This window comes from Aquarana catesbeiana, linkage group LG03 (genome assembly GCF_042186555.1).
Source record: "Aquarana catesbeiana isolate 2022-GZ linkage group LG03, ASM4218655v1, whole genome shotgun sequence".
Classification (NCBI taxonomy): domain Eukaryota; kingdom Metazoa; phylum Chordata; class Amphibia; order Anura; family Ranidae; genus Aquarana; species Aquarana catesbeiana.
In genome coordinates this window covers 485,932,755-485,960,677 of record NC_133326.1, presented here as the reverse complement: position 1 = coordinate 485,960,677, position 27,923 = coordinate 485,932,755, and the positions used below count along the sequence as shown (strand labels likewise).

At 41.0% G+C, this 27,923-nt stretch overlaps 1 protein-coding gene across 7 annotated transcripts in view; it reads right to left on the bottom strand.

The window, feature by feature from the left end:
- The window catches only part of PCDH1 (protocadherin 1), a 296,202-nt gene that overhangs the window by 218,590 nt on the left and 49,689 nt on the right, over positions 1 to 27,923 (bottom strand). For all 7 annotated transcript variants that reach the window (XM_073621038.1, XM_073621041.1, XM_073621042.1 and 4 more), the window contains exons 2-3: positions 24,637 to 25,457; positions 14,423 to 16,615 (exon numbers count right to left, since the gene is read on the bottom strand). In XM_073621038.1, coding sequence (XP_073477139.1) covers positions 14,423 to 16,615; positions 24,637 to 25,457 — 3,014 coding nt within the window. The remainder of the gene's footprint in view (positions 1 to 14,422; positions 16,616 to 24,636; positions 25,458 to 27,923) is intronic.

Sequence of the window (27,923 nt, the reverse complement as noted above, 5' to 3'; positions counted from 1 at the left end):
CTGGTTGGGGGGGGGGGGTCTGTTCCCATTTAAGAACACAATAGCACAGCAGGGGAGACCATTAGACTAACATTGGATTGTTAGAACAGCCGCTCTGACCTGAGCTGTCCGTTTTTTTGTTCAACCTGCCGGGTTGAACAAAAACGAGGTCCCCGTATCGCAGGCCGGTCCACGCAGAGGGAGCTGACATTTGGCCCTCAGCGTGTCTTCCGGGTTCGTGGCTCTGGCACTGAGAGTGGCCGGAGCCGCAATGACGTCACTCCTGCGCACGGAAGTCTTCTTCCAGGCAGGGTCCAGCAGCGTCTGCCGGACCTTCAGCCGGGCATTCACATCGCATGTGCCGCTGATGTCAGCGGCTGCATGCAAAGTGAATATTTCTTAAACCGTACAGGTTTAGGAGATATTCATTTTACCTACAGGTAAGCCTTATTAAAATTTAAAAAAAGTGGATATACAACCACTTTAAAGTATAACTAAATGCAAAACTTTTTGTAGCTTTGAATAGAGTGGAGAGGGATAGATTACCGGTCAGTTTTTATTGCTGTCTGTGTCCCCTTCAAGGAGATTCATCCTCTCTATTATTGAAAGTAAAACAAATCCCAAATTTTGGGTTGTCCCCAGAAAAGTAATAGAGGGGAAATCTTCCAATGAAGACATTCGTTCTGGTGAGCTGGGGGCCCCAAGGAATTCCCTTAATCTTCAGGGGTTTCCTCTCACTTCCTGTTTGGCTATGGGACAGGAAGTGAAGGGAAATCTCTGCAAATGGGACACAGATGGCTTTTCCATTATGTGGTCTGCTTAGGTAGTGCTCAGATTTGATTCCCCATACCAGTGTTTCTCAACTCCAGTCCTCAAGGCACCTCAACAGGTCATGTTTTCAGGCTTTACATTATTTTGCATAGGTGATTTGATCAGTTCCACAGCCGTTTCATCTGAGGGAAATCCTGAAAACATGACCCGTTGAGGCGCCTTGAGAACTGGAGTGGAGAAACACTGGTATGGGGAATCAAATCTGAGCACCGCCTAAGCAGTCCACATAATGGAAAAGCCATCTGTGTCCCATTTAGAGATTGCGGACTGGAGTTGAGAAATTCTGCCCCATACAATACAAAAGTATCAAAAAAAGAACTAAAAATAAAAAAAATAAAAAGGGGATTAAGAAAATGATACAATCACTTCTGCACAACAGCTTATGCAATCACTGTAGGACGGTTCTCAATATTACATGTACAACTGCACTATAATATGGAGACAAAAGTATTTTGCACTGCGGAATAAAAAATAAAAAATAAATAAATCAGATACTTTGGCGGGGTCTTCGCTAAAAGCTATGTGGCTGACCTACTGTTCTGTAAAAGAAAAGAATGACTGTGTATTAAACATTACCATTTAGGCATTGTTAACAGGTACACCGTTTAACATTTTCTGATGCTGGTAAAGTATATGTACAAAGTACAGAAAAACCTTGGCCCAGGAATCTAAATAGGAATCTCATCGCAGACATCACAACAATTTAGCCATGTAAAAAAAAAAAAAAATGTTGCAGCATACAAAATCAGCTAAATACACAGTGGATAAACATATGTATACTTTTCTACCTGAACCTGTAATTTTGTTCAGTCTCTAGGATTTGACCAACCATGCCAGACAGCACGATGGCATGCTGAACCTTCCCAGTCTACACTGCAGTAAAGTAATGCAACTTGGGTCCAGAACCCACCCCCAGATTGTGATTGGACAGTGGAGGTGCAGCAGCACACCAGTGTGGTTGTTCCTTTGTTCTCCCTTCTCCCTAAGAGTATGTGTGAAGCAAAAGGAGCCATGAAGCAATTACCTGGGTTTGACAGGTACCAGCTCCCCCATGGATCGCTGTTCGGCCCCCTCTTTCCCCTGCAGCCTTCTGGGTCACGCCACTGAGGACCATTCATATAGCGCTGTGAAGCCGCAAGCAGCCACAGCACAGCATGATGACATTGCCCACAGTAGTATGCTGGCACCGGGGACTGAAGCACATTTGTTTTGCTCAGTCTTCAGGCTAAACAAAAGAAATCTATGGGTGTATGGCCTGCTTAACTATATCCATCATTAACACATTCCTGACACGTCACCATACTGTATAAATCAACTCCATTTTTGCAAAAAAAAGCAGTACTCTTGATATTAAAAAGCTGTCCTTGAGCACCAATCAGTGCTGGCTGAGATGATGTCATCAGTCTGCTGCAAACAAGTCTCACTGCCCCAGTAAAGAGGCTACCACATTATTTTGATGGGTTCTGGATGTGTGTCGATGGCATCAGTATGAACACTTGTAAAGTAATTTAAAAATCAATGTCAGGTACATTTGACCCGCAGTTGAACTTCTTCTGACCTGCCTTAAATGGGATCTGTATTCTCCTTGTCTTGTATCGGAATGCAGGAGCAAACAAAAGTCGGTTGACACAGGCCCCAACTTTGCAGCCAATCACAAGGTGAGAAGCTGAGGCTGATCTATACCAGCCATTTGTAAAAATGCCCAAGAAATGCACAGGAACCATCACATGATTGTATAATCTCCGATCCAGTCCAGGAATTCAAATCTGACCCTGAATGATACCTGAACAAGGATAGCTTTGTCATTCTGACCACCAATGCCGGGGTGGGGATGGGGGGTACATTTTAATGCCATGACCACCAACACGGGGTGGGGGGGATTAAATTTCACTGCCAGTGACCAATGTAGGGGGGTGGTTGTAATAGTACCAATGTGTGGGGCTATTTATTGCCGTCACTGACACCAATGTTGGTGGTTACTACAGCATTCACCGACATCAATGTTGGGGGGGGAGTTATGTTCACGGACACCAATGTTGAGGGTTATTATTGTATTCACTGATTCCAATGCTGGGGGTTTTTATTATAACTGCCACTGACACTAATCCTGGGGTTATTACTACTGCCAGGGCTATTATGGGGCATAAATGTGCATTATAGGCCATTTCGAATGGGCTTCCCAACACGGCAATGCACTGCTATTGTGCATCCCTCTGGAACACTTGAAGCCCTCTAGAAATTTTCAAGTTGACCACCATTGAAGAGACTTATCAATATCTATAGGCGCAATTAAAAAAATAAATAAATAATAAAATACCGGCAAAACCATTGTTGGTCAATGCAAGCTTCATTCTCTTGGGCCAAAAGCACCATAAAAGTGAGCACTCTTCCTCGTTTAAAGGCTGTGCAGCAACTCTGAGCTCTTGCTCCAGGGGAAGGGTCACTTAACGTATGGAGCATCTTGGCAATTAGACAGGATGGGGAGAGTGCAAACAATTGAGAGTTTTCCTGCAAGGCTTTTCGGGTGTCACAAAAGGGCCTACAGGCATAGCAATTACATAAACCTATTTTTCCAACTTTAACAGTGCATTTAACCTATTGGGGCCCCTAGGCTGCATGGTCAATCTTCTTTAAGGATGAATGTAACCTTTATTATTACACTATGATAGAGACATTTCCTGACCTGAAGAGACAGGACCCCCCCCCCGCCCCGGTGATATCCCTGTCCTCGTTAAATAAAGGTTCAACTTGAATGTAATTATTTCAGATCTTCATCCCCATTTAGATTTTACAACAGGATTCACCTAAAAATGCACTACAGTGATTTATCACCATATTATTTTGGTTGTATACCTTTTCTCTCTCTTTAAATTTTCACCTGATACCTCAGGCATGAAATTACTGTGTTGTGGTGTGGGAAAGACTCCCCAGTGACATTCAACAGAATCTATGACAAACCTGTCAACTGTATTTTATGTCACACCACTGGACTCCACTTGGATTTGATGCAGATCCTTGTAAATGTGGCAAAAGACAGCCTAATGCCAGTGTTATTGTACAGGAAACATACAAAAGTTGGAACACAAAGCACATTTTAAGGAATATTTGACTTTTGCAATAAAGGTCGTAAGATAGAATTGACATAGAAGCCATTTTTTATGTCAATTTCCTTTAGCTCCCAAACTACAGTGGCTATGGTTTTCTAAAAGCTCCCCTAAATTTATGTTGCTTTCTTGAAACTTTGGCAACACTGGGGTCTTTTTGCACTTTCTGAACCTGCAAAAAGAACTTTCTGCTAAAGTCTTATATATACAGTGGATATAAAAAGTCTACACACCCGTTAAAAATGTCAGGTTTCTGTGATGTTAAAAAAAAAAAAAAGAGACTAAGATCTGCAGACCATGGCTTTTGCTGTAGAATGTGTCTAAGAAAAGGCCAGGAAAGACCTACAAGAACAGCTAAACTTTATTTGGGGTTAATCAGAGGCACTATAAATGATGGCAGGTGTGTACTGACTCCTATTTAACATGAGTTTGAATGTGATTGCTTAAATTCTGAACACAGCTACACCCTCAGTTCTAAAGAGGGTGTGCACACTTATGCAACCACATTTTAGTTTTTTATTTTTACTCTCCCCCCAAAAAGATTTGGTTTTTTTTTGTTGTACAGCTTATAGGTCACATTAAAAAGGTGGACAAAGTTCGAAAATTTAGCGATCATTTTTTTCATAACAGAAACTTGACATTTTAACAGGTGTGTGGAGACTTTATATCCACTATACACAGTTTCTCACAAAAGTGAGTACACCCCTCACATTTTTGTAAATATTTTATTTTATCTTTTCATGTGACAACACTGAAGAAATTACACTTTGCCACAATGTAAAGTAGTGAAACAGCTAGTATAACAGTGTAAATTTGCTGTCCCCTCAAAATAACAACACACAGCCATTAATGTCTAGACCGCTGGCAACAAAAGGGAGTACACCCCTAAGCGAAAATGTCCAAATTGGGCCCAAAGTGTCAATATTTTGTGTGGCCACCATTATTTTCCAGCACTGCCTAAACCCTCTTGGGCATGGAGTTCACCAGAGCTTCACAGGTTGCCACTGGAGTCCTCTTCCACTCCTCCATGACAACATCACGGAGCTGGTGGATGTTGGAGACCTTGCGCTTCCCCACCTACCATTTGAGGATGCCCCACAGATGCTCAATAGGGTTTAGGTCTGGAGAAATGCTTGGCCAGTCCATCACCTTTACCCCCAGCTTCTTTAGCAAGGCAGTGGTCCTCCTGGAGATGTGTTTGGAGTCGTTATGTTGGAATACTGCCCTGCAGCCCAGTCCTCGAAGGGAGGGGCTCATGCTCTGCTTCAGTATGTTACAGTACATGTTGGCATTCATGGGTCCCTCAATGAACTGTAGCTCCCCAGTGCCGGCAGCACTCATGCAGCCCCAGACCATAACACTCCCACTACTATGCTTGACCGCAGGCAAGACATACTTGTCTTTCAGTATGAAAGAGTGAGAGCGATAACACCAAATTTAACAGACCTGCTCCCCATTCACACCTGAGACCGTGTAACACTAACCAGCCACATGACACCGGGAAGGGAAAATAGATAATTGGGCTCACTTTGGAAATTTTCACTTAGGGGTGTACTCACTTTTGTTGCCAATGGTTTAGACATTAATGGCTGTATGTTGAGTTATTTTGAGGGGACAGTAAATTTACATGGTTATACAAGCTGTACAAATACTATATTACCAAAAGTATTGGGACACCTGCCTATCTACACAAACTTTAATGGCATCCCATTCTTAGTCTGTAGGGTTCAATATTGAGTTGGCCCAAACATTCCCAAAGACAAACCTTGTGGACAGCCTTCCCATAAGAGTTGAAATGGTTATAGCTGCAAAAGGTGGGCCAAGTGAATATTAAATCCTACGGACTAAGACAGGGATGCCATTAAAGTTCATGTGCGTGTGAAGACAGGCGTCCCATTACTTTTGGTAAAATATGTATATTTTATATTAAACACTGCATTATCATACAAATTCAAAAGACGAACTACAGTCTCGTCTTTCATTGCTGGTTACATAAAAGCTTGTCCATAAAATGTTGCTGAAACATACAAATTAGGGGAGTATTCAAAATTTAATAAAGAGGAATTAACCTTCTGGTTCACTGGCTGTCAGAGAAAGTAGCTATAAAAAAGGTGAGCAGGAGGGCAAGCCAGCATTTCTCAATCACGATGTGGTAGAACCCTAGGGCTCCTCCAGAGATTGCTAGGGGTTCCTTAAGCAATTTTCGCCTTTCATATAAGTTACCATCGATCAATGATCTTTTCAGAGGGACAACCTTCCCAATGACCATCACTGTAAGAAGCATTCTTCCCACTGCTCACCAATCCAAGGCAGCATTTCACTGACCACCAACAGCAAGTTATTTTTGGGTAGAGGAGCCTTGTGTCTCCGCTTACTGGTTTAAACGAATGCACTGTGAGCTGTGGATATTCGTTTAATTATTAGTAGGGGTTTCCTGAAACCTAAAAAAAACTTCAAGGGTTCCTCCACGTTAAAAAGTTTAAGGAAGGCTGAGGTAAGCTAATATAATGGAGGAACAGAGCTAACTAGTTGCTGCCAGTCATCGATTGAGGGAGGGGAGAGTCTTTCCCATGAAAGAATAATTGATTTTTTTTTTTGTTAGCACAATAGTATTGCACTTCTAATTTCAGGGGAGTGGAGCTGTAGATCACGTACCAGTCCCATCAAACACACCTTCACACAAGAGGTATTAGGCAGGCCTAGGGCCAGATGATATTAAAATGAAAATCTGCCTCCTTACCACAGCCTTTAAAGCGGAGAATAGCAAATATATAAAAAACTTAAATAGCCTTATAGGGGTGTAGCAAATTTGTCTTAATTTTTTTAATTAAATTTAGGGCTCCATGCACACGAGCATTGTATTAAGCTCCTAGAAGCGGTTATTTTTTTTTTGCTCCTAGAAGCTAAATAGTGTTATCCTAGGTGTCCATGCGCTCTACTTTAGGCCATTAGCATTTTTTGAGCTTTGGCGTCTAGGAGCAGAAAAAAAAAAAAAAAAAAAAAAAAAAAAACACCACACGCTGAATGCTCCTAACAGCTTTTTTTCGTTTTTTTTTTTTTTTCTTCATGTACTGAAAAAAACGCTAATAAAAGGCTAATGCTCCTAAAAGCTTCTAAGAACTACTAAAATGCTACTAGAAGCTGGCACAAAAATGATCGGCATTTTACACCCAGCATGTTTTTTCTACCTTATTTTGAGCTTATGAAAAAGCCTGGTGTGCATGGAGCATACAAATGTAAAAAATGCAACGGGAGAGAAAAACACAGCTCAGTGGATATTGTGTCTGACCATGCACACTCTATTAGAATGGCAGATGCAAGTCCAAAGGATCTTGTATATTCTATCATTACAGTAACACTCATATACCTTTCAGAGTATTTAATAAATAAATGAATGAATAAGTTGAGCTATCCCGTATTAAAAAAAAAAAAAAAAAAAAAAAGAAAAAGAGAACAGATTTTCCTCTTTTGTGATAGAGTTAATGTACCTGAGAAGTCCTATTCAAGCGGAGTGGGGGCACCGTTGTTGGGCTGTGCCTAGGGTATCGGTTGCGCCTAACTCAATCATGGTTGTCACCCTATAAACAGGATGTACCTTCACAAGATTTTCAATGCAAATGGGAATTTTGAAAATTACTTCTAAAAAGGCATTAACATGTCAAAGCTTACAGGGGATTTTTAGAGATTGGCTTTACAAATACGTTTATTTTTGCAGCTAAAAAAGGTAGCTATCTTAGAAGTGGAATAAGCATTTGTTTATTTACAAGTAACTAGTGTAACTAGTATTCAGTCTGAAATTATACTTTTTTTTCTTTTTTTTTTAATTGTTGTGCAGACGCAGTGAAACAGATCTGCAATTACTTTTTCACCTGCCCATAAAACTGAAAAAAAAATATGCCAACATCTTTTTAAGAAGAAGTGTTGAGTTTTACAAAGACCAAATTGCATCCAGTAATTTAGCATTTTGTCCATTAGGATCACTTCCATTACAAGTGAAAATGCCTATAATACCCACTAATATGCTTCTAAGTGTGCCTTCCCCTCTTTCACAGCCTTAATTGCAGCATTTGGACACCAAGGAAAGCTCTGTACACTTCACAAGGCACTCAGCAAGGCCTCCGGGGAGCTTCAATTCCATATTCAAAGTCAGCAACCAACGGCAATAGCCATTTTCCCAACTAAATTAATGCTTAGAAAAAAAAAAGAAAAAGAAAAAGAAAAGTACTGCAAAATACCAGAAAAAAAAAACTTTATTTACAAATCAATATTTCACAGTATTCAATAAATATCAATCAAGTAGAAAAATGGAGGAGAGACCAACAAACTGGTAGTCATATTTTCAAACATTGCATAGTCATTACACAAGGAGGTGGGTACAGAACATAGAAACCTCTAGTGCAAGACCATATAGGATATAATGAATTCGCAAAAAAGAGGGTTATAGGTGTCTGATAAGTCACCTATCACTCACCCTGGTGCATACTGTACTTCAGAAATGCTTTTAAAAAGCTGAAGCCAAGGCCAATTATACAAATGCAGCCGTGTATTCATTTACAGTTGAACTCCAGGAATTATATGTATTGCATACTTACATTGGTTCAGCTTGGCAGAAGGGGAGGGGCGACGTCACGATCTTCACCTCTTCCAATCAGAAAACCTCTTGTAATTATTGAAAAAAAAATGATGGAAATGCAGAGTAAGTGACCACCTGTGGTCAGTATGCAAAGAGGATGTAGCTCACATATAACCAATAGCAGGGACTGGAAGATTGCGGCTATCAGCGTTTTGCAGCTTTCCCAGCAGCCCATCAGGTCTGAGACATGTATATGTCAAGCTGGAACAATGTTAAGTATGCAATGCATATCATTCCTGGAGGTCAGCTTTAAGTCATGAAAAAAATGTATTAAATACTGCCAATATAGGTATCCAGATTTGATTTGTACCCATTGGCTTCCTGTAATCCCCAGCACAGCAGGACTGGGGAGGGAGTTGGCACTGTCAGCTGCCAGTCTAAAACTGAACGTGGTTACCGAAAAGGAAAAGCAGAATGAGTAATTTAGTCAGAGAGCTGCAATTTCACTCTCCAGTTTGTAGGTCCGGGACCAAGTTTTTGGGCTTAATGGTACTGGGGGTCAAGTATGTGGCAGTTCTGTGTGTCACAGGTGCCTTATGTTATGTCACAAGACTAACGCAAAAGGATTGCAACTCTTTAGCACACAAGATAGTTTACATAAGTATTTTAATTGTGTAATTTTGCCATTGGCCTAGAATTCTGCTTTAATAAGTCTACCATACACATTACAATCTTTGTACAATCAACTTTAAAATGTGCCAAAAATACGCAATAGGACCGTCTACCCAAAATAATCAATTTTGATCAACTCAGGTAAGCTCTTGCACTTCATAGTTGTTGGTAGATTTAAAGAAGATTAATCAGTTTGTAACATGTTTTGTAAGCTTTATAAAGCGCTAAAGTGGAAATGTATCCTTGAAATATTCTATGAAAATTAAAACACGTGTACTTTGATAAATATATGACACCAGGTTTGACTTCTGTCAATGCTTTAGTTGCCCAGCAATAGGCTTTGGGAAACTGCCAGCCATTTTGCAATGACACCATGCAACTGATGTCGCTCAATCCTCTCGCGACATCTATGTCTTTGGCAGGAACAGTGAAAGCATTTGCAAGTCAGGCTTTGCAATCACAAGACTTAGATAGCATTAGAGGTGTTGAGTGACACCATAAGTTGCATGGTGTTGCTGGTATATGGCCAACACGTTTCAATGTTAATTGCTGGAGCACCAGAGCCGAGACACAAGTCATACATGGTGCTCTGCATTTATCAAGGAATCTGTGCCAGGGCTAGTTAAGTCTACAGTAACCTTATGAACATTCAAGTGAACCCAAGTCTATTCTGAACCATGCCCATTTTACACCTCGCACTGTTCAATCAGCTAAGCCGATAATGAAAGCAGTGTGATTTGTACCTGTCAATGCTTTCCCTGGCTGCCAACACCAGAACACAACCATGGCGGTAGGACACCTACTCTCTAGTATACTCTCTAGTATAAAAGCAGGATCTGTGTTCAGCAGTTTGCTAGTTATGCCTCAACATGCCACTTTGATGGGGAACATGTGACCTAATAACTTGGCTCTGTTCAGGGGCTGGCAGCCAGAAGAAGCCTGGAGCTATTCACAGGTAAGTACATAACCTTTGCCATCAGATCAGGTGACAAAATAGCGAGGGCATGTATATAAGGTATGTTATGTTTAGTTCACTTGTTAGGTCCACTAACAAGAGGGACTCTAGAAACTTGCTAATCACATCAACAAAATCGCTGGTAAACAAAGACTGGACTACTTATTGGTGACTTCCTATGGTTTACATTAGTGCATTGCAAATAAATTATATTAGCAAGGAGTTAAGCTGGCCATAAATGGCTCAAATTTTTGCAGACTCCTGCTGAATCAGCCAAAATTGCAGCCATGGGTGACCCTGTCAATACCTCCCACTAAAATCTATTTACAAACTGACTGAGCCTGATAGAAACTAAGCCCAACGGTGTTTGCATTCTCTGCAGACGCTAGTTAGTTATTCAGACAACCACAGGGGCTGGCTATCTGTACACCATAGCCAGCAGTGGACATAATTAGAGATGGGGGAATCTATTTATCGTCTCTCAGCCAGTGGGTTGAATGAGAGAAATCTCTACGTACACGGCTTTCCATTAAGACCCTTGCTGACAAGCAGTTAAAATAGTCTATAAAACCTGTGTTTGAAACAACCATATCCTAACGCACATGCGTCTCTGGGATAGTGAAGCTAAACCAATTCAAAATTTTGTAACTGCAATTGGTATGAGGAGATAGTGACTTCATTATTACGCCAGCCACACCCTGTTTCTCCATGCTGTATGATGCGCATTGCAATAAACACTTCTGTAATAGTTACATAGATGTGTTTATTTCTGGCAGAGTCGGCATTGAGCAGCTGATCAGTATGCATTCTGAGTAGGGGGACCCCTACCAGAAACTAGTTAGGGTTTCTATTTTCTGTCCGGAAGTTAAGAAGTTCTTTAAACACCCACCAAAATGGACAATAGGAACTTTACGAGGAAGACAATTTAAGTGCCTATTAAAACGTCAGCTCCAGGGAAACTTCGTTTTGTAAAGGATAGGAAAGGGGTAAAACCTCTGTTGGTTATTTAGTGCCCCTATTGGACATGTGGTTGACATCCATCAAATTAGACAGGAAGTCAGGAAAAATCTGCCAAGCAGGGACACAATAATACTTTACAATGGTCTACCCCTTCCTACCCCACCCAAAACAAAAAAAAAGAATGTGGTTGGGTTTAGGGTCCGCAAGGTATACTATCTTAAAGCTGGCACTCGCATTATAAACTTTGAGCTTCCCCAAAATCTGATGCAGACTAGAAGGTTTGTTTTGTCTTGGGGACAACATAAAGCCAGTAACTCTTGCTTTTCTCCGCAGTCTCGCGGTAGCTGGTGTTCCCATCCTCTATCATCCCACAATTTGCTGTGGCCACCGGTTCTGCATTGCAACTGTTGACGTCGGCAAGAGGGGAGGTGACATAATTAGACATTGGCAAGGACAGAAGCTTTGTGGGACAGGTTGTCACTACCGGCAATGGCGTGCGGGACCATAAAGTAAGGCAAATATTACACAGTCTTAGATCATCTCCATGACAAAACTGGCACCATACTTCATTTTGGCCTCCAAGAGATGTTACACAAAAGGTTTTGACTTTGGCTTTTTTCCTTGTATAAGTCCAGGACAAAGAAGTAACATAAAATTAACAAGTCTAATATACAGATATAAATTACATGTATAAAAGTCCACGACGGTGCCAAAAATGTAAATTACAATAAGATGACATACCAAGAGGTCTTCAAAATATGAAACTTTAACTTTTTTTATATATATATTTATATATACACAAAGCAGTTATAAAAATCCTTCATTTTTATTAACATGTAAAAGTAGAGATTTCTCGAACAAATATTCAAAATATTTTATGGTCTTGGAAAAAAAAAAAAAGAAAAAAAAGACAAAACTTTAAGTTACAAAGCTATCACACGATAAGGCACATTGGCGCTGCTCGAGTTTTTATAAGGCATATTTAAGGAGGACAATATTTATTGTGCTTTTACAAGGTCCTGCACAATGGCATGACTTCTTTGTAGAGAGCTCTTTAGGCAAAGGTCTCTATTGATTTGGAGACTCTGCACTTTAAAACTTTGCAGACGTAGTAAAACTTTGCTGGAATTTGAATTCCTATTGAGAAACCAAGGTTATGTGATCTTCCTTGAGTAATTATTTAAACATGCAAGTCTTGCTTGGTTATGCAGAATGTTACCAAAAATAGTTATTTACAGCAGTCATGCAACACAAACGTAACCATTGAAAAGTATAGCTAACTGTTTTCCCCGTCATTATACACAGGCCCCTCTGAGGTCTGGTTAATAACATTCCTAGGTTATTAATCTGCCATGTTCCAATCAGTGTATGACCTCACTAAAAATAATTACGCTTTTGTCCTATGACAACTTAAGTCGGCTTCGTAGGTTTGCAGTAAAGCTGTCAGTACCCAAACGTTGACAGACTTGAAGGACTACAAAGCAGAAAAATGGTGCATGCATATCATTTTAGATTAATCTGCATGTCAGGTGTGTAAAATCCTAGGCTGCTCTAACTGGCAGGCTTAAATATTTCCTAATAGTGTTTAATGGTATTGCTGCCATCCCGCATGTTACTATTGGTCAATCTATATGATAGGTAGCTTTACTAATCAATAGGAATTTGTGGTAAGGGGAGGGACCAGCATAACAACACCAACAAAAGTTGGCAATGCACAGGAAAGAAAATGTCCATATGAGCCACACATCTCTGCAAACCTTACGTATGAAAGTGCAACAGCCTCAGCCCGGGCTCCAGCCAGGCCATTCCAACGCATTTCACTCCACCCTGGAGCTTAATGATGGAGATCCCCATGATTAAGCCAGAGGGGCAGAGTGAAACGCGTTGGGGGCATGGCCTGGCTGGAGCCTGGGCTGAGGCTGTTATACTTTCTTAGCTGGAGCTTGCAGGGATGTGTGGCTCATATAGACATTTTCTTCCCTGTACATTGCTGTCTGGAGCTGGAACGAGTGCTGTCCTAGCCTCCACTCACAGTGGTTGGCTTTACTGAATGGGATTCCTACAGCCTGAGCACCATCCACAATTTTGGTTTGGGGTCACAACAAAAAGTTGTCAATTACAACAGTTTTGGATTCAGGGCACCTAGGCTGCAAATGAATGCAGTTATAGCCGTTTGGGTACCAGCCAGGTATACCCTAAACCTTCTGGTTACACAGATGGAGAGGCAGTTTTCCTGTGAATGTAGTCCATTATTTCTAGAGCCATACATATCAGCCTGAGCTCACCCTTTCAACTGTGTACATTTAGAAGGTTCACTGGACTAAAAAGGAACAGGCTAGGAAAACCGGAGGAAAGGAAACCCGTTGCCTATAGCAACCTACTTCAAATCTTAGAGTGCAAGTCATTGAATAGAAAGGATTTGAATAGTTGCTATGGACCACAGACTTCCAGTCGTCCTGCATTAGGCATTAGAACAGTGTGTCGGTGTATTCCTAAAGACACATTTGGTTAAGAAAATTAGAGCACAGAGCGAACAGAGGAGAAAGTAGGAGATAAACCATGCAAACAGCAGGCACTAAAGGAAAATATTAATAACACTGTACAAGTTAGCAGCCCTAACACAATGCGCCTATTCTTTCAAAGAATCCCAAACCCCATGAAAAACCCTTTAGAAAAAGTCTTAGTCATAACACTCAATGCCATGATAAAACCATCCACTTGTATCAAGCAAAAGCCAAGATCTTTATCAGCTACAGCCACAATAAAGAACAAGTCACCCAGCAGAGCTCAGCAAAAGGTATAAGGAATGATTAATTGCAAAGGAAAGCATAGTCCTGCCCCCAACAAAACAGATAAAAAGATAAAAAAAAAAAAAAAAAAGGAGAACGACACTGCATCAACACAAGCACGGTTAACACGAGCTCTTGCAGTGAGAGCCAGCTCACAACACTGCACTAGTAAACCGAAAAAAAAAATAGTTTTCTTAATATGCATACTACTTGTGCATTTCCAGCCCATTCTTCAATAATTTAAAATTATATACACACGGCACTGTGAGGCCTGCACATGCTCATAGGGCCTATTAACATGAACTGCTGCTGAAATTTACAATACAATTTGTTTTTGGTTCGACACAGCAACAATTCAATCAAACTACTACCTGACCTACAGAAGGTAAAATTAAAATATAAAAAGGAAAATAAAAAAATAAAATAAAAAATAAAAAGTCTTTATTGACCCCACCATCCCCACTGGCTCTTAGGTACTTCAAGAGGAAAGGCATCACCATACGTCAGTCCAAGCTATAGTGCCATCCGCTGAAGCCTTGTGTAGGAAGTAATCGCCTACCTGCTTATGGTTGTATTTCTGGGGATTGGTCCGATAGCTGTAATCCGAGTACTGATCAGAGCCAGTGGAGTTGTTGTCCCCAGTGCCAACAAAGGTGTTGGCAGCCGGTAGGTCTTGTACCACCTGGTGCTTCTTGGAGGCAGATGGGGATTGTGGCTGCAGTTGGATGGATGGCAGGGGGGAGTTTGAGCGGTAATGACGCCCCAAATCCGGGCTCCCAGGTGGGTAATTCAAAGGAAGATGAATCCTCGGGCTGTCCCCAACTGAGTCACTCATCAGATTAAACTTAAGGGACTTCTGCAGCCCACTTTCTTCATCCTCCTCTACTGGTTTGGGTGGCTTTGGAGATTTGCTCTTCTTTGTTTTGATTTTATTTTTACTGTTTTTATTACTCTGCTTTGGGGCATACAGATCTTTTGTTTCTTTCTTACCAGCCTGATAGCCACTTTTTGCTTCCTTCTGTCTGCAGTATCGAGCCAAAACAACCACCACAATGACTACGACAACTGCCACAATCCCAGCAAACACACCAAATAGGATGATTCTTTGCTGTTTGTTATGCTCATATTCAGGATCCCCAGCAATGTCAATGTTCAATGGAGTATCCTGGCTGTGACCAAGTAGAGTTTCCACAAAAGTCTGGTTTGTTAAAGTTTCATTGATATAGAAGTGAACTAAGGCTGTGCCATGTCTGGTAGGTTTTCCTCGATCACTTACTCTTACTACTAGACGGTGCAGGCCATGGTGCTTCCTTAAAATCTGCTTTTCTAGGGTTACTTCACCTCCTGTGGGCGTTATCTGAAAAAGTTCATAGGGATTGCCACTAGCAATACTATATACAAGTTCAGCATTAATACCCGTGTCCATGTCCTCAGCTCGGACCTTGTTGACCTGGGTACCTGGGTGTGTAGAAGGAGTAAGATAAGCATATGAAATGTTTGAAGGTACAACGATAACTGGAGCATTGTCATTCTCATCAAGGACATTTATAGTCACACCCACATATGAAGAACGAGGCGGGTCCCCTCCGTCCACCGCCTTCAACCGGAAGGTGTACGTGCTCTGGTGCTCCCGGTCAAAGGAGATGCTGGAAAGGATAGTGCCCGTCCCATTCTGGATAACAAATTCTCCACTGTCCGGTTCTACTGAGAGATGGACACGAGCATTTTCACCTTTATCTGCATCAATAACTGTCACCATTCCAACTGGGCTCAACCTAGGCATATTCTCCATGACTGAGAAGTTATAGCCATTTAGCATGAACTTAGGATCATTGTCATTACAGTCCAGAACAGTGATAACAACAGAAGCTGTCCCTTTTAGACTTGGGGATCCTTTATCTGCAGCAACAACATGAAAATCATAATGTTCCCTCTGTTCCCGGTCCAATACGGTGTTGACTCTAATTTGACCAGAATCTGGGTTGATAGAAAAGATTGCACGAGTATTGGCATCTGCAAGTATGGAGTAAGATATCTGAGCGTTTGAACCACTATCAGCATCAGTTGCACTAACTTCCATTACAACATCATCAGGAGAGTTGTTCTCTTTGAAGGTCACCTCCATCAGACTCTGGGGGAAGATAGGTGGATTGTCATTCACATCTGTCACCTGCACCTTAAGAGAATTGGTACTGGAAAGAGGAGGGTTACCAGAGTCAACAGCTACAATTTCAATAGTATATTCTTTCATAGACTCATAGTCCAGCGGTGTGGTGGTTTGCAGGAAATACTTCTTTTTGCTATCAGTCCCTGTGTCGCTAACCTGTTTCAGCTGGAAAGGAACATCCCTAGCCACAACACAGGTCACAGCAGCATTTTCACCCTCGTCTATATCAGACACCTGTACCAATGCCACGGGTGTTTCCACAGGGACATCTTCCGATATATTTGCCACACCATCTTGGTGTGTTACAAGGCCAAACCCTCTGATGTCAATTACTGGCTTGTTGTCATTTGTATCACGTATGGTGATTGTAACTTGGGTACGGGCAGATTTAGGATTCGATCCTTTGTCCTTGGCCACCACTGAAAAACGCAGAGTTCCAACATCTTCACGATCTATGGGACCCTGAACTGTAATCAAACCTGATGACCTATCTAGGTGCAGGAGCCTCCGAACAGTATCTGAGGCCTGGTGAAAGGAATAGTCAATCTCAGCATTGGCACCCTGGTCAGAGTCATTGGCTTTCACCTGCAAAACACATAAACAAGATAATTAGCTCAAATATTGACAGACAGACATTTTCAGCCAGTTAAAAATACAGAAAACAAGAAACAAGGCATCTAAAATCAAAAATGTATTTATTTGAAGATATTTCAAAATAAGTTACATTTCTTTGTTGTAAACATAAATCCTAATCCTTTTTCCCCTTTCAAAATCATTTACCATATTTACCATTATCATTGAAAGTAAAAAGAAAATCCCAAGTTTTGGGTTGTCCCCAAAAACTAATAGAGGGGGAACTTTCCAATGGGGCCCAAGATGTTCCCTTAATTTGCAGCGGATTTCCTCTCACTTCCTGTTTGGTTATGGGACAGGAAGTGAAGGTAAATCTCCCCAATAGGACAAAGATGGCAAAAATAAACCTTACAGGGGTTTTAACCCTTCCTTATCAAAAAAAAAAAAAAAAAGTTCTGCCAATAGTTATACTTTAAGTTTGGCATTGCTATTGTAAATAACCAAAAAGTCATAACTGTAATAACAGCCTACATTAATCATAACTAGCATCATTCTGCCCTAACATCTAAAGTAACAAAAAAGACTCAAATTATAAAATTACGGTTGTGCCTGATACTAAGCATTTGCACCAGTATCGGTACTTGTGCAAATGCATCGATAGTGAAACTGATGTAAACAAAACTAGGGGCAGACTGACCAGTAGAGGGCACCACGATAGAAAAGGTCAGCGCTCAAAGATGCAGCGGCTTAGGTATGGTGGGGACAGATTCCCTCCCTCCCCCCTCAGCAGTGTTGTCTTTCTTAATCACCTGGTCTAAGCCAGATGGTAAGCACACTGATAGATGTTGGAGACACCCTCGCCCCGCCTTCCCTGCTCCTCCTTCTCTTCATCTTGAGCTCCCCAATTGCTGGCAATAGATATCAGTAACTGGTATCAGCAAGTACTTACAAAAAAAAAAATCATACTCATTGCTAAAAAAAAGTGTCATCGGTGCATCCCTATCTAAAATAGCACCATGTCTCTTACTTTTATTGAATCCATTCATATACTGCCAAATATGAAGAAACCTCCCATAAATAACATTTTAATGAGTGTTAAACTACCACCAATTATTAAAAAAATAGGAATAGAAAATTCAACAATGTTGCACCAAACTCTAGAGAAAGCTTCAGCTTTTTATTTTTTTTTTCTGGATTTATAGTCTGAAATCAATTCTGTGAAATGAATATCTGCCAAAAAGGTCAATACAGTCATGAAGTGCGAGGACTGCTTTGATCACATATTGATGGTGTCAGAGCCACTCATCCATGACGGGCGTGATTTTGAACCCTTTTAAACCAGGCTGCCTCAATTATGTGGGACAGGGCTGTGATCAATATGCTACTGAACACTCCTCGTTTTTCCAACTAGCCTAGCCCAAAGCAGAAGGGTGAAAGGCAACCATTACAAGCAGGAAATTATTTGCACTGTTCCTCAAGGTCTTATTCTAACTGTTTGAAACATATCCAACTCCTGTTGCTGCGAAATACATGCCCTCAACTTTGAGTGACGGTGCATGGAGAGTAGGCTGACTTCATCCAAAACATATGCCTTCTATGGCTTTGGGTTTGCTATGCTCTGTTAACACTTGCCTTTACAAATGTACTGAATACATTTGCTTTTCAGTTATATGACAAGGTTTCCAGAAACTATTATTGAATATTCTTATATTTTTCAGAGATTTCTGCGTTAGCCAAATTTCCTGGTTTTGCTTCAACAGAAGGTTGTCACAGACTTAATGCCTCCTTTGTTACATAAAATTAAAGCATTTGTTAACCCCCCCCACCCCCCCCCCAAAAAAAGAAAAAGAAAAAGAAAAAAAAAAAAAAAAAAGAGAAAAGAAAATGGATCCTATTCCTTTAAAGCATGTTATATGACACAGTGCTTGTCTTGTGTCAATTGGCCCCCTGTAACACCTAAAAAACCTGGCTGATCCTGACAGTTTCTCCTCAACCCCCTGTAAACTGACCACGGTGTCTGGTCTCAGTAGCCATGAGACACCGTGGTCAGTTTATGTGCCTCTGTCATCAGCAGCTCTCCTCCCTTCTCCTGTGTCCTCCTCCCGCTGCTCTCATAACACTGAGTGCCGGTTCACACAGGGGTGACTTGTGAGGCGACTTAGCATCCTGACAAGTCGCACTCCATTGCGACATAAGTTGAAAAAAAAGTTCCTGTACTACTTTGGGATGACTCCAGGGCAACTTGCATTGCCTTCTATACAGAAGCCGCCCCTGAAGTCGTGTGAAGATGGCCTTGCAAAGTCGCACTACAAGTCGGGCTGCCCCTGTGTGAACCGGCACTAACCTGTATACACCTATTGCAGTGTCCCCCTCTGTGAATGATTTATAAATATAAATGCTGTAAAAACCTAATTTAAGAGCCGAGATTGCGATTACATGACCAGCCAGCTCTCTCCTCCTCCCCTCCAGACTGACGTCAAAGGAATCTCAGCCCCGTCCGCTGCATCTCAGAGGAGGAAAGGAGAAAGCTGACCGGTCATGTGATCGCCATCTCGGCAGCTAAATTAGGCATTTGCAGCATTTATTTTTATAAATCACACACAGATGGGGGATAGTACAATTGGAGGCAGTGCTGATGGTGTATACAGGTTAGAGCAGGGTTTCTCAACCAGGGTTCCGTGGAACCCTTGGGTTCCTCTAGAGGTTGCTAGGGGTTCCCTGAGCAATGGTCAATTTCTGCCTCTCAGGTAGGTTCTCAAGGACTCCATTGATCTTTTTAGTTCTCTGTAAGGGGGGTAATTCTTCCCAATAACCACAAGTGTAAGAAGCATGCTTCTCATTGACCATCAGACTAATGTATGATTTTTCATTTTTAGCAGGGGTTCCCCAAGACCAGATAATTATTTCCAGGGTTCCTCTGTGATTATAAGGTTGAGAAAGGCTGGGTTAGAGTGGCTTAACAACCACTTTAAAGAAAAAGTAGGCCCTGCCAGGTGAACAATCAGGATCCACATATGGCACAAGTCTAAAAGAAAGATGCTCCCAGCACAGGACTGTTAATAAATGGCATTTCACAGCAGAAAGAAATATTTGTCTCGTTTGTGCTAAGCTACACCTGCCGTTGAGGAATGTTCAAAAAAAATTTTTTTTTTCATTAAAAAGTCAGAATGTCAGAGCACACAATAAGCTTCTCTGTGTGTGGATAAAAACAAGAGCACCCAGTGCCTGAAGGATGATTTGTTCCAAGATTATAGCTTGTTCACAGCAAGCAAAGTTAGCTTTGTTCAGTCACAGTGAAAACAGTTCTGACTTTTTCACAAAGATGTTGCCACACAGTGTCGCTGTGCTATATGGACTACCTCTCCAATATTTCTGGCCAATAAAGCTGTAAGCCTGTTTAAGGTAAAGAGGACCTTGTAGGTAAATTAGAGCAAGGCCCCTTCTTCCGATAACTACATATTACATTGGATAAGAGAGTATCTGTAAGGAAGGGGGGGGGGGATATGAGGATCCCAATTGATTTTTTTTTTTCAAGTAAAGGTTTATTACCATCAAAGTTAGATGTCACTAGAGTCACACTAAATATATTTAAAGTACATCTGTAATGGGAAAAGCCATTGCTAGTTACCTGGTTAAAACTAATCTTTAATATTTGTTAGAGTCACAGGCTCAAAATAGGCTATTGGAAATAAATACTAGAAAACTATACATGTTGCAGGTCTATGACCCAAAGCATTGGAGCTTGAGTACAAGCCTGGGAACTCAAAAGGAGAGAGCAACAATGGAATCCTGCACAATTCTGTTATGCATTTTAAGATATTTATACAGTGAGGGAAAAAAAAGTATTTGATACCCTGCTGATTTTGTACATTTGCCCACTGACAAAGAAATGATCAGTCTATAATTTTAGTGGTAGATGTCTTTTAATTTTGCATGTGACCTCCATTTAACCTGCATTTGGCCTGAGTTTTGCCATAGACTTGCAATAGAAAGCAAAAACGCATCTCAAGCAAACAAAAGCACATTAACACAGGACTTGTGGATGACCAAATCCACCAAAGTATCAGTGTACAATCACCTCCAGTCCTTCTGCTGGTTAATGTAAAAGTGGCTAAATGACCATGGGGAACATTTACCTATTCCAAGATAGATTGGTTCAAGGTTACATCTCGATTTATAAAATTCTCTCAACTGCTCCAAGTAACACTGCGACAGAATAAAACCTAATCCTGACCACTTCTTGTGCATGCGTTTAAAAGTGAAAATCTGTCATCTTCAGCAATAAATCTCAAAACTCTAAGGCTCCATGCACACTGAAGCTCAAAAAAGCTTTTTTTCTGGACGCCAGTTGAAAAACACGCTTTTAACAGCATTTGGTACTAGCGTTTATGAGCGTTTTATAGCATTAGCGTTTATGGGCGTTTTTAATAAAAATACACAGAGGACACTCCAAAAATCCTACAATGCATTGAAAAAAATAGAATGCCAATTAACGTACGTTTATGAGCGTTTATCAGCTTTTTTTGTGGTCAGAAAAACGTCACTTTAAACGCGATTTTATGGCGTTCAGAGAACAGCCCATGAACTCTACTGCTGATAAAAGCTAAAAAACGTCCATGTCTGCATGGACACATAGCATAACATAGAATGGAGTTTATGGGCTGTTAAAAAAAAAAAAAAAAAGGCCAAACTCCAAAAAAGGCCGTTTATGAGCTCCAGTGTGCATGGAGCCTAAAAAACTTGCAGTTGGCTGCCCAGGATTACAAAAACATAGTAAGGCCCCTTACACACGAGGCGGACTTCAATGGAGTCCGCCTGCTCAGTGGTAAAGCTGTCTGCTAATCACTGCTGAGCAGATTGCTGGTCTGTGTCCACTCTGCTTATGGAGAACAGACACAGGTACAGCCTGCTCTCCTCTATAGGCGGTTGGATGTAAAATGGACCACCTGTCCGTTTTCACACAGCTACCATCCCATCCACCAGACCAAAGGGGAATGGATTCCCATCAGTCCAGTTTTGGTGGCTAGGAGCAGACAGGATGTTGGCAGGTGTCAAGGGACATAGATCCACAGATGGGACTGGAGGGTCCAAATGGGTCCGCCTGAAAAACCAACAGGTGGACCCGATCGGTCCACTAGAGTAAAAGGGGCCTAAGGCTGGTCATGCACAGCTAGATTTTTTTCATCCAGCCTGTGGGCGGAATAAAAAAAAAAAAAAAAAGAAAGAATCTGCCACATTCCCTCCATTATACAGCACTGGTGGACAAATCTCAAACTGTGGCTATTGTGCAAACCATGGCACCAGCAGCTGTCAGAATACCTGAACGCCAGTTTGGACAGTTTATCTGAAAGATGCTGGGTGGGAGGGTGGCAACAGGGCCACCCATAGAGGGAAAATGTAAATAGTGTATGTCCAGCTTAAAACTGTAACAGAGACTTTGCTAACTGAGGGGAACTGATTTGTGTCTTTGTTACCAATATGCCCGATATATGTCGCCCAACCCCCCCCCCCCCCCCCATCACAAAAAGGTTGTCGATTTTCTAATCAGCACTGCAGCTGTGTTGTATGGCATTTGCCTCAATCAGGTTATGGTGTTTCTTTAGGTGGTCCTGTGATTCTGAAAGATGCACTATATACAATTTGTATTTAGAGAGAGAAGGGTCTGAAGCAATGTTTGCCTCTCCATTTCTAGACTTCCCTGGAATATTTTTGAGCCAGACAAATAAGCCAGAGGCTGAAGACACTGGTCCTGGAATAGGTGTTTAATTGCTCAGGACATACATGACCTCTTGACAGTGCTAATTTGTTGAATCCTACACAAGGCCACATTAAGGAAGGAAGAGCACAAAGAAATGAATTCAGGAGTCAGACCTAGAGTCACCCTCTCCCAAGATAGACCGAGAAATAAGTCACCATTCAAAACTCACCCAACCAGTTCTTAGCCAGGCAAAGGCCCAAGTTATGTTACATGGTAGGAATGCAAAACATCCAGCAAAGCAGTCACCTGGAACCAGTTTCAGCTTAGAGGAGCAGTCACGGTCACAGTAAACTGTGTTGAGCGAGATCAAAACAGTTTTTTCCCCTATTTGATAACTGGAAGAAACATGGCATTGCCAAGGTGCCCTTTCTTATTTAGAACTGACAACGCAGTTTTTGTGAAGTAGATGTTAAAGAGTTACTTCACTAAGCACTATCTGCATTTATGTGGACCACTTAACACAAGACCACTTGTAAATTCAGATTAAAATAAAAATAGTGTAATATTGGCCTCTAGAAGTCAAACAAATGGAAGAATTTAAATATTAGGAGCCGTGTATGGCTACTTTTCCTTCCCAAAAATATCGTAGCGGTCATTGATGTAACTCCTCCCACCAACTCACAATAATCGTAAAGAAGGGTGGGCACAGACGATAAATTTTTTTAGGTGTCTGGTGTAGGAAATTGGCTCATTTGCATACAAGCTGTCTCCCTAGCAGGAACAGAAAAGCAATTTATAGCTTCATTTTAGCTCTACCATTAGAAATGTTTTGTTTGCCATGGAGATGCCATTTATTGGAAGGCAGAGGATGCCTACTGCATCCTTTGTCCACAAAAGACATGCCACTGTTTATACCCCATTACAAAGGATTTCCAAACAAGGCCTTAAAGGAAGTTTATCATGAGATGCCTAAGTAGGCCGTCTCTGCCAACATCTTCTGAAAATGGTCATTGCTTGGCTGTCAATTGATGTTTTTGACTTCAGTACTTTGCCACCAATAAAAAAAAAAAAGGAGGCAAGAAAACCTGACTCTTGTCACTTTCTTACATACTTGTTTCAAAGTTCGACTCAAAAATAATTAAACCAGCCAGGCAGCTATCATTTTCAGAAGGATACCAGCAATGGCAGTATCTATATTTATTCCAGAATAGTTATTATAATAGGTAGGTATTGGTGTCTCAGAAGCTATCCTTGGGTTTAGGTACCCATAGATATTAGATGTTCAGTTGGCACCAGTGTTAATTTTGACAGCCTCAGATAATACACAGATGAAACAAAGCCTTGTACACAAGTTTTACTTGTTTATCTGCAGTCTTCTCTTTTGTACTTCCCTTCAAAGTGAAGGGATGAAATCCTTCTACATTTTTCAGTATTCACAGAGAAGGGGGTGGAGAGCTGCAGTTAGAGGTCTGACACATTCAGTGTGAGAGCTGATTGGAGGATAGGAAACACTCATGTGAACCTCCATTTTGGCCTATGCTAAACCATAAAAGCTAAAAAAAAAAAAAAAAAAGGGCCTTGAGCAATCATGCTTTAAAAAAAAAAAAAAAAAAAAAAAAAAACCCTGTCTTTTTAATTTTTATTGCAGCAAAGAGCTAGAATGACAGCTTCATTTACTGGAGCATAACAAATTCCTATCCTTAAAAGGAAAATCAGGCCATTTAAGACTCACTGAAAAGTAAAAAACATTAACAACAGACTGGCTGAACGACTAGCAATTGTCCTGTTGTGGCTACATGGACAACATTTTTCAAAAGTTAATTTATATGCGAATGTATGCACTTGTAAATTACCTGCATAACTCAGCCATGACATACATATAAAGTATCCAGGCTGTGGAATGCAGGATCATTAGCAGCAATTTCTCAATTGAAGAGTTGTATCTGACGACATTGATCTTATGTTACCTGCCTAATGCAATAAAACAACAAAACGATAACTACATTGAAAGCCAGAAGAACGAACTACCTTTTTTGAAAGCTGCATTTTAATAGGAAAGACTTTAAAAGTCCCCTGATTGCTTTAACTTGATCAGTGCTTTATTTACCACATTAAACATTTTCATCCAACCACTGCTTAATCCCTTCAGGCTGTAATCCTGAACAAAATGGAAGAGCCACTCCATTAGACACACAGCACATACTTTGATTACTTATCCGATAGAAAATAGGTAGGCATTCATGCTGACGACTCGTCCTCTGCTCTTGAATCTAACTAATGAAAACAGGTTTTAAAAAGTAAAACAAATCTACATTGTAGAGAATTCTCTTCTTACCTGGAGTACAGAATGCCCCATTGGGCTGTTCTCAGGCAGCACTGCCTCGTAAGCCATCTTTTCAAATTTGGGAGCATTGTCGTTGGTGTCCAGGATAGAGATACGTAGTAGGGCACTGCTGGCTCGTGGGGTCTTGCCACCATCTTGAACTTTAATTGTGAGATCATAAGAGTCTCTTTGCTCCCGATCAAGATTTCCCATGACAATGAGCTGAGGTTGTTTCTCATCTTGGTCCTCGGCTACTTGCAGTCCAAAAAGTTCATGTGCTTCAGGGCCCACAATCAGCTCATAGGATGCCACCCCGTTCACTCCAGAATCCCGGTCGGTAGCAGCAGGGATTGGAAAAAGCATTCCAATATTAGTGTTTTCTGGAATGGACAACATGAGTACTGGAGAGGCAAAATTAGGACTGTTATCGTTTATGTCCAAAACCTCAATCTGACCATCGATAAGCCTGGGAACTGGGGACATCAGGTCTGTCATAGATACTTCAAACTCCAGGAAGCATGCTTGGCCTGGGAACAAGTTCTGGCACTCACGCAGGCTCTCTCGGTCAATGGCAGTCTCAGTTGTGTAGATGTCCCCTTTCGTGCCATCCACTCGGAGGTAAGGATGTCCCAATTCCAGCTTGTACAGGTGCTTTGAGTCTGGATAGCCATAGTCAGCAGCCAGGCTTCCAATCAAGACATTTGGTGGCTGCTCCTCCTCTACTCTGTATTTCACCTGGGTGGAAGAACCAATTAGGGGAAGTTGAAGGAAAAGCCATAGGTAGAAGCAGGATGCTGCCCTCTTCATCCTTGGTTTTAGTGAGTGTGGCCACTCTGCAGAGAAAACAGAAATAAGGTTAGGGCCAGGTAAACTATTGCCCAATCAGAAAAAAGCAATTACTCTCATGCTAATCAGTGAAACTCTGAAGGACACCCTGCTGTGGAATGCAGGTGTCTGTTCCTGATCACTCGGTCTTGTTTGACTTGTTACACAGTCAAGGTAGAACTTAGCTGGAAAGAAAAGCTGTTGTCACATACACCTAGCAATTGTCCCTAATGTGACACAATGAAGAGCCACACCTGTGTGATTAGATAACTTACTTAACAGGTGCCATGCAGAGAATTTAATCATTCACAGCAAGGGGGTGAGATGACAGACTCCGACAGATTAGAGCAAAGGAAAAAAAAATGCAATCATCTCAGCACATGTACAAAGAATGCAGAAAGGGCAGTAATAAAATGTGTCACACTTCACAGAAAGTTATGCAACAAAATAGGACAAGAATAGCACTAAGGCCTCATGTACACTGCTGCTGGTAAACGGACCTTTAGGAGCAGTTGGGCGGTTTTTTCAGCTGCCCCTGAACTCTCCTATAGGTTATCTTTATCAGTACATGTACACAGGGTTGTTTATAGTCGTTTCTAGGCAGTTGAGTTTAGAAGCTTTTTTTTTTTTTTTTTTTTTTTTTTTGATTTCCAAAAAAAGAAAAAAAAAAAAAAAATGCGTTCAGGACAGATGTTCCAAGGCATTTGAAACGCGAAGTGCCTGTAACAGCTTGTAAACGCGGTAACTCGCATTTAGCCTCGTTTGGTTTCCAGGCGTTTTTTAATGGAGAAACATTTTTGACTATTTTCAATGTAAAAAAAGCTTCTAAAAGCAAACGTGGCATGTAAACGCAGCACAACGGACATTTTTAAATGTCGGTTACTATCTGTCAGCTTACAGATAAAAAAGGGATAGGGTAAAAAACCCGGTCAGGTTTTCCCCTCACTTACTTTCCTTGTGATATTGGTTTCACTAGACAGGAAATAAAGTTTTGACTGGTTTTCCAGCCTGTCTTCCACTACTCCATTCTCCCCCCCCCCCAAATATATATATATATATATATATATATATATATATATATATATATATATATATATATATATATATATATATATATATATATATATACATATATATATATATATATATATATATACACACACATATACATACACACACACACACACACACAATATATACACACACATATATACACACACATTAATTTTAATGCCATCCCAATCTTAGTCCACAGTGTAGGTTCAATATTAAGTTAGCCCACCCTTTGCAGCTAGAAGAGCTTTAACTCTTCTGGGAAGGCTGTCCACAAGGTTTAGGAGTGTGTCTATGGGAATGTTTGACCATTCCTCCAGAAGCGCATTTGTGAGGTCAGGCACTGATGTGGATGAGAAGGCCTGGCTCACAGTCTCCGCTCTAAATTATCCCAAAGGTGTTCTATCAGGTTGAGGTGCAGGCCAGTCAAGTTTCTCCACCCCAAACTCTCTCATTCATGTTTTTATGGACCTTGATTAGTGTACTGGTGCGCAGTCATGTTGGAACAGGAAGGGACCATCCCCAAAATGTTCCTAAAAAGTTGTAGCATAAAATTGTCCAAAATGTCTTGGTATGCCGACGCCCTAGGGAGTTCCCTTCACTGGAACTAAGGGGCCAAGCCCACCAAATGATTTGGACCAGTGCACAAAGCAAGGTCCATAAAAAAAGACATGGATGAGCGAGTGTCGGGTGGAGGAACTTGACTGGCCTGCGCCTCAACCCCATAGAACATCTTTGGGATGAATTAGAGTGGAGACTGCGAGCCAGGCCTTCTCATCCAACATCAGTGCCTGACCCCACAAATCCGCTTCAATATTGAACTGGGATGCCACTAAAGCGCATGTGTTTGTAAAGGCAGGTGTCACAATACTTTTGGTAATATAGTATTAGAGAATATATTACACACACAAAAAAAATTGTATATTTATGTTTTTTTTCTAATCAAATCTACAAGTTCAGCTGCCAATTTTTTACAGCAGAAAGGAAAAAAAAAAATAAGAAGGATCCAGCATCTCCTTAACATCAGCCCATTAGTATTCATTTTTATATGTTTAAGGTGCTGAAAAGAATTTCCTTTCGGCAATTGAAACACTCAAAACAAACTAAAAACACTAAACAAACATCAAAGCAAACAAAAAAAACATTTAATTAGCAACCTGCATTGCAGGAAGCTTTGTGACTGCGAGATCGCCATGTTCCCGAATTTGTGCCACTATGAAGATAATCACTACATAAACTTCCTCGTCCGGCATCTTTCACCTGTACTGAAAACTTTTAAAACCGGTGTGACTGGCTGCGACAACTCGGCACAAAGGCCTCAATTAAAAGAAAGGCTCGGCCCTTATTGGATAACACGTCATTAAAATTCTTCCCAAACTGAAACTGCCTAGTCAACAGTAAAATATCTACCAAGCTAAGAA